We start from the raw sequence: 13299 nt of genomic DNA, 5'->3' as shown, positions 1-13299 counted from the left end.
GAATCATTTAAAATTCTTTGTAGAGGTTTTGGGGAAGAGTTCAGGTGAGTCCCTCCCTTTTATCCATTATCTTTACTCTCTTCTCTCCATTTATTTATTTTTAAAACATTTTTTTCCTTTTAAAATTTTGAATTTCAAATTCTCTCCCTCCCTTATACTTCTCTCAATGAGAAAAAATACAATATGATATCAATTACATATATATGAAAACATGCAAAACATATTTTTATGTTAACCATATTTCCAAAAATGCAAGTAAGAAAATTACACTTCAATTTGTATCAGAGCTCATCATTATTCTCTTTAGTGATGGATAACATTTTTCATCATGAGGCCTTTGAAATTGTTACAGATCATTTCATTAATCAGAGTAGTCAAGTCTTTCCACAGTTGACCATCATTAAAACATTGTTGTTACTATTCACAGTGATCTCCTGGTTTTTCTCATTTTATATCAGTTTAGGTAGGTCATACAAAATTTTAAAAAATCATCTTCCTGTAAAAACACAAAAAATTTTATTGGGTTGGGGCAGGCTATTCTACCAGCTATTTCAATTATCAGGAGACATCAAAGAGGGCTGTTCTACCATGATATACTAATATGTGGGGAAGTAGACCCTCTAAGAGAATACTAAGATACTAAAAAAAGAGTGGTTCATGCAAGCTTGATAATATATAGGTTTTATTAGGTTTAATTGGGTAAGAAATAGCAAAGCCTGGAATTAAACCCTTGACTTAAAAGTAGGTTTTCTTTTCACTTTGGCAAGAATGAGTAGAGGGGTATGTGGTGTGTGTGCATGTGTGTAGGAAAGAGGTAGGTAGCCTTTTGAAAGATAGGAAGAAAAGTCAGATTGGTTCATCATATCCCTTTGAGGACAGAGGGAAACAGAATTAGAGTTGGAGAAAATGGTCTGTATTTATAATCTGGAAAATTTTGCCATTCTACAAAGCAACTTGGAAAATGTGCACGCTCTATGTTATGGTACTACTAGATATAACCCCAAAGTTAACAAAGACTTGGGTGAATGAAAATATTTGAAGTTGTTGTTATTGTACCAAAGAACAAGAATAAAGTGGGTGACCAACTGTGGAAAAATGGTTGTATAAATTATGGCATATGAATGTAATAGAATATTATTATTCTATATTCCTAGCCCATAGAGACAATGAGAGTGGGTGTCAGAGGCGTCAGAGGATTGAAGACAGTATATGTATGAGGTAGAATAAAGAGAAAAGTGGGGATGGAGGGAGGGAAGAGGTGCACTGATAAGACTACATTCTCTTTCTTTCCTATTTTCACCCCTTGGTAAATCAGCCCAACTCAATAGTGTCCTCTCCACTTGAATTTCTTGCTTCCTTGTCCTATTAGCTATCAGACTTTGTCATCCTAAGCTTGGATTATTTCCAACATCTATCTCCTTTTTTTTCTATTCACATGCTACTGAACAGAGTTTGAGAAAAACCATAAGACCATAATAACTGAGATTCCCCAACAAATTTGTTACTACCCTCAATTGGGGTTGTAACTAAATTACAAACATGCTAGAAGAGGAATAGATCATGACTAAAAGATTGTAGGAACAAAGGCATGCTACAGTAAAGTCATTTCATACTGCAAATTTATTTCTATGGTTTCCATTTGATAAATGTCATAACTTCATAGAACGTAGTCTAAGATTGTTAATAGGCATTCCCCTGGAAAGATTTTATAATGTCACACTTTTCTATAAACCAGGAAAAAGATGTCTGTTCTTTTCTTGTCTGTCTTCATCTCTGTAATCCCCAATCTGGCCAAGGCTGTGAAAGCAGGGAGAAAGAATCTCACTTTTTTCCTGATGGGGAAGGATCTTATCATCAAAGTCCAAGGATAATGGTTCAGAGGGAAAGGCTATTCAAAAGAAGATAAAAAATTTCATCATAAAATCCTTCTTCTCCATGAGATCTAGTAAAGGTGGAGACAGATAGACATGGAGATAGAAATGAAGGGCTCCATTCAACACAGGTCTTGCTCAGTAGAATCCATATTCAATCAAAAGCTGGGACATTTGCAAGAATGATTCGATTATCGAGAAGTCAGGAGAACAGTCTTCCAGGGATTCCTATTGAGCTAGACTAGGTTATGCCACTGGAACAGTCTCAAGGGCAAGCTGGCATCCCTTGAATGCTCCTCTCTCCAGGCTCAGATGCTTGTGATATCATTGGATTAGTTTCACTGTCAATTGCTCATCACTCATGTCCTCCTCTTCTAAGTCACTCCTCACATCATTTGTCACCTGAGAACCAATAGGGACAATCAATAAGCATCTATTAACCCCCTCCCATGCACCCATCACTGTGGAAAGCAATGGAAAAACCAAGATAAAAATACAATGGGCCATGCCCTCAGGAGAACCAGTCTGCACTTATAAAATTATATACAGAATATATGCAAAATAAATAAACAAGGAAATTTTGGGTTGGATGGCAGTAGAAGTTGGGAGTGGTGAGGAAATCAGGAAATGCCAAATTTGGATGTTTGAGCTGAGTCTTAGAGTAAGAAATTCTAAGATGTGGAAGTGAAGGGGCAGGGATTATACTTTCAGGAATAGATGGACAAAATGTATAAAGATACAGAGATGTAGATAGTGTTCTGAACAAAGGACAGTAGGAAGGCTGATTTGGTCAGAAAGAATCGTGAATGAAACAATAAGAGCATTTATAGTGAGGCTGGAAAAGTAGACTGGGGCTGACTGGTACAAGGTTTTGTGTGATAAAAAGAGTCTATACTTTATTTTGGTGGTAATAGGGTGCTAGGGATGGCCATTTTTATGTTGTCAATGATCCTGCCTGCTGTTCTACCTTCTGGACTTCGGGACTACTGGACCTTATATTTTCTCTAGCATTTTATGGGTCCTCAAATCCCTTTTTCCTGATTTCCAGCTTTGCAACATGCGTTTAACATTCCATTGCTCCTGGATCCATTTCTCCAGTAGAGGACATGTTGATTGATTGTGACTCCATTCACAATCTCAGTGGGTTCCCAAATGAGATAATGTTCATAAAGGATATTTACAAACTTTAAAGGTCTATTTTTTATTATTCTCAAATTATTTTCTATTATTCTGTTATTCTCAAACCAAAACATCCCTCTCTATGTATTATCTTCTACTCTTTAAGATAGACTCAGTTTTGTATTGGTATCCCTAGAGTTTAGCACAATAAATGTTTAGCTTAATAAAAATTTTTCATCCATTCATTGAGCAGGAGAGTTTATTCTTTATTCAGTGAAAAAATTTGTTACCCAGTTCAGGTCACTGTGACTGTTATCAGTCAACAATCAAGTGATTGTTTTTCTTCCACCTTGAATGAATTCAATGTTTCCACACCCTCCCACTCACCATAACCGTCTACACTTCTATTTTCACACATTTGAAATTCAATATACCTGCTGATATTCCCTTAAATATCCTAACTTTCCAACTCAACTGCTCAACTCCTATGAGTTACTCTTCTTCACCTTAGCCACACATAGAAATAAATGGTCATACCCTTGACCATCCACAAATATTCCACTTATCTATACATAAATTCTGATATTCCCTTGTCCAATAATCATCTTTTATGATTACATCTTTCCCTAGACTTTACATTGTCCAAACTTGTTCATCTTCACTGTTACCTCCAATTCTTCTCATTCTCACCTTCTTATCAGGTGCATTGATAAGACTACATTCTCTTTCTTTCCTATTTTGACCCCTTGGTAAATCAGCCCAACTCAACAGTGTCCTCTCCACTTGAATTTCTTGCTTCCTTGTCCTATTAGCTACCAGACTTTGTCATTCCCTAAATAATTGGATTATTTCCAATATTTATCTCCTTTTTTCCTATTCACATGCTACTGAACAGAGTTTGAGAAAAACCACAAGACTGAACTGAGATTCTCCAACAAATCTGTTATACACCTTCAATTGGGGTTGTAACTGAAGAAGAGAAACCTATTGTGCTTTCCTAATTGATTTGCTAGACCACTCACCATTATGGAAATTCCAAACCTTTTTATCCCTCCTCAAGATTTCCACAGTGTTTTCCCTATATTCTCTCAGCTGAGCGCCTCATCTTTTTCTTCACTGAAACAATTAAAATCATGCAATCACAACTTCCTCTCCTCCTCTCCTCATATCATTTAGGCATCTTCTTCTACTATCTTTTTCTTCATCATTCTCTCACATAAAAATAATTGTCTTTATCCTTGCCAAGGCTAACTCCTTCATATAAACCTTGGATCCTACCTCTTTCCATTTTCTTTCTTCAATATACAGTTTATTCTCATTATCTTCTTTCTTTCCATTGTAACCTGGGCTTTGAGGAAATCAGTTTTCAGAATGATGGGTGTGTGAGTTGAGAAGAAGGGCTTAGAACGGTGAGGTATTGGAGAGGTGGATATTGGAGAGGTAGAAGTGACTGAATATGTAAGGTGTGACAGAGTGGAAAAGAAGGAGGAAAGGCATGGAGTAAAAGAAATTAGAGAGAGGTAGGGGAGGAAGAAAGGAGGAAGGAAGAAGGAAAGTAGAGAGGAAGAGAAAGAGAGAGAAAGAGAGAGAGAGAGAGAGAGAGAGAGAAGCACATATACATATACAGAGACAGAGAGACAGAGAGATAGAAAGATACAGACAAACACAGAGAGAGAGAGGGAGGGACAAAGAAGGAGAGAGAGATTGGAAAAGACAAAAATAAGAATAAGAACAATAGGTAAGATGCTTGCTGGCACTATTGAGTGCCTACTGGCACTAGGATATCTTGAGTCCCCATATCATCATCTTCCAGATAATTTCCCCTTTTTCTCTAGTCTCCCTTGATATTGGTCATGGATTGGGGGAAGGGAATTTCAAAGGATCAGAGCTAATATTGTACCTACCTGGCCTTCTGCTAAAAACTTGCAGACCATTTTGAGGATGAGGAAAGACCAAAAGACATTGAGACCCTGCAGAACCATCAGGAGAGTAATAGAAAAATAGTATCCAAAGAAGTAGCTCTTTCTTTGCTGGGCAACACAGTAGGTTGTGTAGAGGACTCTGCAAGAAAAAGAGGGATCACAATGTAGTCAGGGTATGAAGCAGGCTGCCAGGGTTTAGACATCTTGATCATCAAAAATAACCTTCCATCCCCAAAGAAATGGAAGAGGAAGAGTAAAACTCCTCTGGGATGGGAGGAAGGGTAGAACATCCTAAAAGGACTCCTAGCCTCCCCTGGCCTAATGTCATTCCACTTTTTTCATACATGGAAAGACTTGTCAGGGAGCAGGTTACTTCTCTTTCTAGGAGGCAGCTCTTTTTCCTCCTCCTTGCCTTTACCCTACTGCACCTCCTAGTCCTGGGCTTACTTGATTGGGAAGAGAATGAGTCTGGTAACCAAGAACACCAAGGTAAAGAGGATGAATATGGCTTCCCGAGCTTGCTTCCACTGTGCATAACTTAGCATCTTATAGACCTGGAAGGGGACAAAAGAGAGAATTTTAGAAAACTAAACCTAGAATTGGGAGAAGTTCTTAGAGAGTATCTAGTACAACCTACACTTGTCCAAGAGTTCTCCTGGATAAGTAATCATTTCCCCTGGAGGCCTATAATGATGGACATCTCTTATATCTTGCAGGCCATATATTCTATTTTCAGAGGACTTTGCATGTTAGGAAGGTGTTATGGTCCAGAACTCTTAAACTTAACAAGGATTCTTACAAGGTGTTAAGTCAGTGGAATTGATAAAGACAATAGTTATCTAGTTTAGCATGGTGATTAATAGTTCTCTAAGTTCAGTACGATTGATTTAATATTACAACAAATAATGGTTTCCTAGAGATATAATGATTGGTTTATACTCAGTGTAGAGCATATCATCTGGGACAAACTCAGACAAGAGAGGCAGAGACAGATTCATTCCAAGAGAGGCAGAGATAGTCATTCCATTGTCCACCTTTGTGGTGTCTGGAGGCTGAAGCACAAACCCTTGGACTCAGATTCGCTTCATCTCACATCACCGTGGTGGCCTGTCCTCCTGCACTTCTCCACTGAAACCAAGTTTCCTCTGAAGGCCACGAGAAAGCTAACTGAGCACCAAGAGAAGGAGACAATAAAGACTTTTGGACTTTAATACCTGGCTGTTCTTGTACTTTGCTGAAAGGAAAGCTGTTCCAGAGACTTCAAGAAAACCAAGTAAGAACATTACAGGAAGGCTTTCTTTATATGTAGCCTAAAGATTCCCCTTGGAGGATAGACTGAATTTCAGGACATTGACCAGTGAACCCTACTCCATCTTTTTAATTTTGGGTAGGACAGAGCTAGTCATAAGATACATAGATGAGTTGTGATATTCATTATAGCTCTTATCCCCTTCAAATCCTGTCTTCCCCAATACTTCTTCATTTTTCTCAGCAATCACATCCCTTGTCATTCAGATTTGAAAATTCACTGTCATTTTTGACTCCTCACTTTTGCCCCCAGTCCCCACACATATATCCAAGCAGTTGCCACAATATATTTCATCTACATTCTCTTATCTCCAGTTATATAACCATTAGAATCAGGGTTAGCTCTTGCCTGGATTATTGTTAGCAGCCTCTTAATTGGACCCTCTTTCTCAGGTTTTTCTCTACTTCATATGCTTTCCCACTGAACTGCCAAAGCAATCTTCCTCAAGAACATATCTGAACATACCACTCCCTTACTCAAAAATCTCCAGTGGCTCCTTAACATCAGTTTTGATTTTCTAGAATCAAATATAAATCCGTGTGGTTGGATTCAAAGTCCTCCATGACCTATCCTTAATCTACTTTTCCAATCTTATGCACATTCCTGCATTCTGCTCTCAAGACAGATTGGTCTATTTCCTGTTCCTCAAACTCATATAAAAACACTATTAAAATACAAAAAAAAAATTAATAATAACTAGAATGTATGCATCACAGAGGAAATATAATTTCATTTTATTTGGGAAGTAGGTGCTATTATTATCTCCATTTTACAAATCAGGAAACTGAGGCAGAGATTGGTTAAATAATTTTTCCAGGGTCACATAATTAGAAAATTCTGCGGCAGGATTTGAATTCAGATTTTCCTGACTTCAGATTGCGTATGCCAGTCATTGGGGCACCTAATTTAAGGTATGAAGCCATCATAAAGAAAGAGGAATAGATATATGCTGAATATTCTTTACAGTATTGAAACCATATATAATTCACATTTGCCTGTTATTTTCGCATTGCCACTATTCTGTTCCCTATCAGTTATAACTTATTGTTTTATTTTTGGATATTTCAATAAAGCATTACCTTTAAAAAAATTAACTGATTAGTTACAGGGATAGGACCCAGATCTGTGATTTCACTGGTCTTAGAAACTATGGGATGAGGAAATTGCTCCTGCTAATTCAGGTTGGCACTTCTACCTAGAGCAGTGGTGTCAACTTCAAATAAGACTATAAAAGTCATTAAATTTGACATCAGGTTTTCTTAGCTGCATATTGACTTAGAAAACTACATATTAACTTTGTCTATTTCTATTATGCTTTTATTTATTATGTTAACTATTTCTCAGTTATATTTAACATGGTTTCCACTGGACTATGGAATGTTGCTTGCTTTCATCTCTTGTTTAGAACACCAAAATATTGAGAGCCTTGCCCAGGGTCACAGAGCCTGGGTATGTGTCAAGAGGTGAGATCTGAACCCAGCCAGTTCTTTTCTTATTAACAATCAAGGCATAGACAGGATTAAAAGCAAAAAAGTATAGTCAATTATTTGATCTCAAGAAAATAAGGGTTTTTGCACAGTGATAGATAATTTTTAAAATTTTTGTTTATTTCATTTTCTCCATCCTTTAAAAGTTTATATTTGTGTTTTGTTATATATTAATGAGTCAAAGGGACATGAAAATAATTTATTAATAAACACACATATGAAGGAGATGTAAGCTCAAAAAATGTTTTATTGAGGGACATGAGCTCATAAGAACTTAGCAATTTCTATGCTAAATGTACTTGAGTTTGTCAATTCTAAAGCTCCTACCTGACTACTGAAGATCCTCAGTTAGTGAGTGACATGGAAGAAGATGCAGCAAAGAAGACCAAGAAAAAATGGTTATCCAGGGGGGAGGAAATTCAGGGGAGCAGAATTATATAAGTCCAGAGAGGAGAGGATATTAAGGCAAACTGAGTACAGTATTCTGTATTACACATTGGGTTTTTCTGAATGCAGCCCAAACTGCATTAACTTTTGTGGCTCTCAATGTCATCCCCTGAACTCCCATTACTTTATATCCACTAATCACTGTAATGTTCTCATTTCATTTTTCTTGGGATCTCTAGGGGTTTTGGGAGCAGGCTTTGTTTCAGTCAGAGTAATCACCACAAGAGTAGCCAAGGGTTAAAGTTCAAACCCTTTATTGTCTCCTTGCCTGAGACCTGGACCAGCTTTCTTGAAGTCCTCCTGAATGTGTCTTGGCTTCTGTGGGGGAGGCAGGAGGACCACCACTCTGGTCTCTGTATTCCCTAGTTCTGCTTCTGGCTGAGTTTGTCCAAGCTTATATGCTCTTTCATCATAGGTATGAATCTTGTAGAACTATATTAAGTACTAAGTACATGTACTGAACTACCATTGTCTTTGTTAATCCCACTGACTTAATACTTGATTTCAAGTTCAGAGTTCTGGCTAATAAAAAACTAGGTTTTTCAGAGAAAGTGTTGTCCAGGACCACCTGATTATCTTCTGCTTGGAAAACTAATTTTTGCCTTCTCATCTACATCCCTTTGCTCTGTGCATCCTCTGCCCTAGTGCTGGATCTTTTAGGACCCTGGTAGATATCCAACTTGTTACTTCCAGCCTCCTCCATTTTCTGCTATGAGCACATTAGCAAAGCCACTTTTGATCCTTTTAGCCAAGTTATTTAGAGCTTAGATAGGTCTGCCCACCTTACCCAACTTCTTTCCTCTTTCAGCTTTATCCCCTGCCCAGACTTGTATATCTTTCTTTTTAACCTTGCCTCATCCACAATTCCTGCCATAGCTAACTATATAGGGAAGAATAGAAGAATCCTGGGCTGGAAGAGGTCTTAAAACACAGATGCACCAGCCAGCTCCACAAGAAGGCAAGAGGCCTGCTGATTACACTGTTGAATGACTCCTTCAACTATAGGACTGGTGTTTGGCAATTACTTCGGCCTTTTATGGAGGTACATAGACTATTCCAGAATGGTACAGCAACTCATCATTACTTTTTATAACTGGTGTGTTGATTGTCCCCAGAAAATGAGGAAGACAGGCTTGAAATTGAAACTTGTGATCTTAGGAATAAGCTAAGTATAGAAGCTTACTTCTATAAGGTAAGCAGAAAAATCAGTAAAGGTTAAACTAGCCCTTTGTTTTTTAGCAGAAATAGGGCAAATACTAAGAAAAGAGTCCCTCCCCTCCCCCCAAAGTATGAAGCATGCTTAGTTAGGTTAATAGAGAAGCAAGGTTTGTTAGTAACTCAGAAGCAGATCAATGAGTTCTTAAATATATTAGAGTGCCCATCTCCTTGACTCTCTAAGGAAGAAAAATTAGAGCCAGAGATGTGGAAAATAGTGGGAGAGCAACTAATTGGATATTACAAAGCTATGAGTCCTGATTCAATTTCTGAGGAAACATTACTTATGTATAATATAATAGAATTGGCTTTAAAGAATCCCACCAGTTTTAAAACAAGAAAAGATTTTAATGTGGATGGCCAGGCAAGGAAGTGTAAGGAGAAAAAGCAGGAGGGGAATGGTACTGACAATATGGTAGGAAGGCATGGTCAATTGGGCTAAATTAAGTACCTCAAGTACTGTGCTTATAAGCCTAAAGAATATGGTCCTTCTCACTTTCACAGTGTGGTTTTACTTCTGCCTGTACTTGAGCATGTGACCTTAGGATATTTCCCATCTCCTGACCCTCCTCCCTCAACTCCACCTTTGTGGGTGGGAGGGGAAGTGGGAGGGGCAATGACATCATCAGCACCACCATGCAGCAGTTTTGTCCATCCACTATGTCACCATTACAAGAGGCATAAGTTAACTCTAAGGAGGAAGGACAGGATACAATTGGATTGAGAATAGAAGCATATCCTGTGATTGAAGAGCTTGACTCTTCTGGTCAAATAAGACAAAGGTACATTCCTTTTAATCTGGAAATCATCAAAGATCTAAAAAAGGCTTGTACTCATTATGGATCTACATCATCTTATGTAAAGATACTGTTAGAGAATTTGGCTTATGAAATTTTAACTCATAATAATTGGAAATCTATAGCAAAGACATGTTTAGAACCTGGACAAAGCTTGTTGTGGCTTTCTGAGTATGCTGAACTCTGTAGGACACAAGCCCAATGAAATAGGCTGGAGTTAATATACCAGTCACCTTTGACCCACTAGCAGGTGTAGGTCCTTATGCAGACACTTTAGCACAGATTAATTAACCTTTGACAATGTATGAGCAAATTGCTTCTGCCACTATCAAAGCAAGGGGCACCCTTCCCCTGAAATGCAGGTTGGTGATATTTATCCAGATTCTGACTCCAAATAACATATTCCAGGAATATTCTGGAATTGCAGCTGTTACAGCTGATTGTCTTATGTTGACTATGTATGTAAATAGCACACCTTTGAAAAGATTGGGAGACACAGGTGCAGATTGTACAGTCCTCAGAGGGGTCAGCTGGCCCAGTCACTGGCCAAAGATTACGGCAGACACACATATGTCTGGTATAGGAAGATCAATAGTAGCTAAACTTAGTGCTACCCCTTTGAGATGGAAATTTGAAGATAAAACAAGAGTTTTTACCCCTTTTGTAGCAAAAAAAAAATCCCCATCAATCTATGGGGAAGAGACATTTTACAACAGTTAGGATTACAATTAAGTACTTAGGCTTTTTAGGCAGGGTTGCTGTCCAAGGCCTACTAGCACTCTCACCCGTTTCCACTCAATGGAAAACTGATTGCCAGTGTGGGTAGAACAGTGGCCCTTAACCAGTGAAAAAATTCAGGTCTTATTAGATATAGTACAGAAGCAACTTGACCAAGGACACTTACAACCTTCTCTAAATCCTTGGAATTCCTCTTTATTTGCTATAAAGAGGAAATCAAGAAAATGGAGGATGATAACTGACTTGAGAAAAGTAAATGAACAGATGGAAACTATGGGAACTCTTTAGCTTCCGTCTCCTACTCAATTGCCTAGAGAATGGCCTCTCTGGATTATAGACATTAAGGATTGTTTCTATTCCATCTCTCTGGATAAGGAGGATATGAAAAGATTTGCCTTTTCAGTGCCCAATATTAATTTAGCTGAGCCTTATAAAAGATTTGAATGGACAGTTTTGCTACAGGGGATGAAAAATAGCTCTACCATGTGTCAAATGTGTAGTGGCTGCTCTTAATCCTGTAAGAAAATCATTTACAAAAGTTATGTTATTACATTACATGGATGATATTTTGGGATGTGCACTGGAGGAGCAAACATTAGAAGCATGCCTACAAAAGACCATAGAAACACTAAGGAACTACCAATTGCATAGCATGCTCCTTTTCAATATTTAAGACATGAAGTACATCTTAAGGTATTCGCAGTACAAAAACTCTCTTTAAGAACAAAAAAATTGAACACCTTAAATGACTTTCAGAAACTGATAGGAAATATCCAATAGATGTGTCTGGTGTTATGCTTAACTATCAATCAGTTATAACCATTATATGACATTTTAAGGGGATTTACTGCTTTAGACTCACCACTTCAGCTTACAAAAGAAGCTCAAGAGGCTTTGAGAGTCCTTGAACTGGCTTTATCCAATGTGATTGAAAGTCACTCAAAAACCCTTGGAAATATCAGTTTTTGTTACAAAACAGCCACTTACACCAGTCCTTCACCAAGGAGACAGTGTGATTGAGTGGGTGACCTTCCAAGCATAATCTGACCAAAGCTTTATTCCTTATCCAGTGTTTGTGGCTAAAATCTTGTTAAAGGCCATGAAGTGAGTAGTACAATTATCTGGGATAAGACCTGACAAGATATACAACTTTTATTCCAATGTACAAATTAATGTATGCTGTGAAACCATCCCAGAATGGCAAATTTTATTGGCTACAGCTCTTCCTTAAAGATAACCCAGCTACCTCATAATTGGCCATGAATTTTTGAAGAAAAGATTTCTAAGGTTCCTTTTAAAGGACCAACTATCTTTACAGATGCATCCAACATAACATTTGTGCTGTATATTCTCCTGACTTAGCTATAAAAAAGTAGTCAAAACTTCTTTTCAGTCCACTGAGCAGAATGAATTGTATGCAATCATACTAGCTCTTACTTATTATCCAGGAGATGTAAATCTAATATATGAGTCAACTTATTCAGTAGGTGTGGTACAAAGAATTGCCACAGCCCAAATAAAATTTGTAGCCTCTAACATATATCAGCTCTTTAAGGAACTTCAAGAGCAAGTGAGAAAATGTCCAGGTAAGTGTTATTATATCTTACATGTCTACTCTCATACAAAACTTCTAAAGGCAGATCGCTTTCTAACCATGTTAGCCAATACTCCTTTATTTCAGACAGCCCAAGAATCTCATTCAAAATATCATCAATCTGCACAAGCTTTACATCTGTGGTTTGGGATAACAAAAGAGGAAGCTAGGAGCATAATAAAAGCCTGTATAATTTGCCTTCCTTTTCATACTTCTATGCTACCTTCAGGGAAGAACCCTTGTGGTTTAAGATCCAATGAAATTTGACAAATGGATGTGTGTGACACAATGTGACAAAAGATTATAAATCTTTTGGTCGTCTTTTATCCATCTTGTAGTAGACACCTTTTCAGGATTTACTTTTGCAATACTAGCAGCAAAAGAAACAGCTCTAGTGGTCACTGAATTCCTTACACATAATTCCTTATGCAATTATGGATATGCCACAAGCAATAAAAACAGATAATGGACCTGCATACTTCTAAATATTTTGCACACTTTTGTGGACAGTATCAGATTTTACACACCATTATCATACCTTTTAATTCTCAAAGACAGACAATAGTAGAGAGGAGAAACAGACACATCAAGATTCTCCTCCAAAAACAAAAGAAAGGGGGAGCCACAGGTAACCCCAGAGAACTCCTAAATTTAGCCCTCTATACCATTAATTTTTTGATTTTTGATGGAGAAGCACTGGCTCAAGTAGACAGTTTCACCACCAAAAGGGTAGTACCCAGTGCAAGCAGCTCTAATATCTTTAGATAATTTCCAGGTGATGTGAGAAGATCCAGAAAGTG

General features: G+C 37.7%; 1 protein-coding gene across 1 annotated transcript in view; it reads right to left on the bottom strand.

Annotated features, from left to right (window-relative positions):
• Positions 1-200: 200 nt before the first annotated feature.
• The window catches only part of LOC127545290 (ceramide synthase 4-like), a 40074-nt gene continuing 26975 nt past the window's right edge, over positions 201-13299 (bottom strand). The window contains exons 9-11 of the mRNA XM_051972464.1: positions 5360-5466; positions 4895-5051; positions 201-2273 (exon numbers count right to left, since the gene is read on the bottom strand). Coding sequence (XP_051828424.1) covers positions 2196-2273; positions 4895-5051; positions 5360-5466 — 342 coding nt within the window. The 3' untranslated portion in view covers positions 201-2195. The remainder of the gene's footprint in view (positions 2274-4894; positions 5052-5359; positions 5467-13299) is intronic.

This window comes from Antechinus flavipes, chromosome 1, assembly GCF_016432865.1.
Source record: "Antechinus flavipes isolate AdamAnt ecotype Samford, QLD, Australia chromosome 1, AdamAnt_v2, whole genome shotgun sequence".
In the NCBI taxonomy this organism is placed as follows: Eukaryota; Metazoa; Chordata; class Mammalia; order Dasyuromorphia; family Dasyuridae; genus Antechinus; species Antechinus flavipes.
The sequence above is the reverse complement of the archived record's forward strand: the minus strand, read 5'-3'. Positions and strand labels throughout refer to the sequence as shown.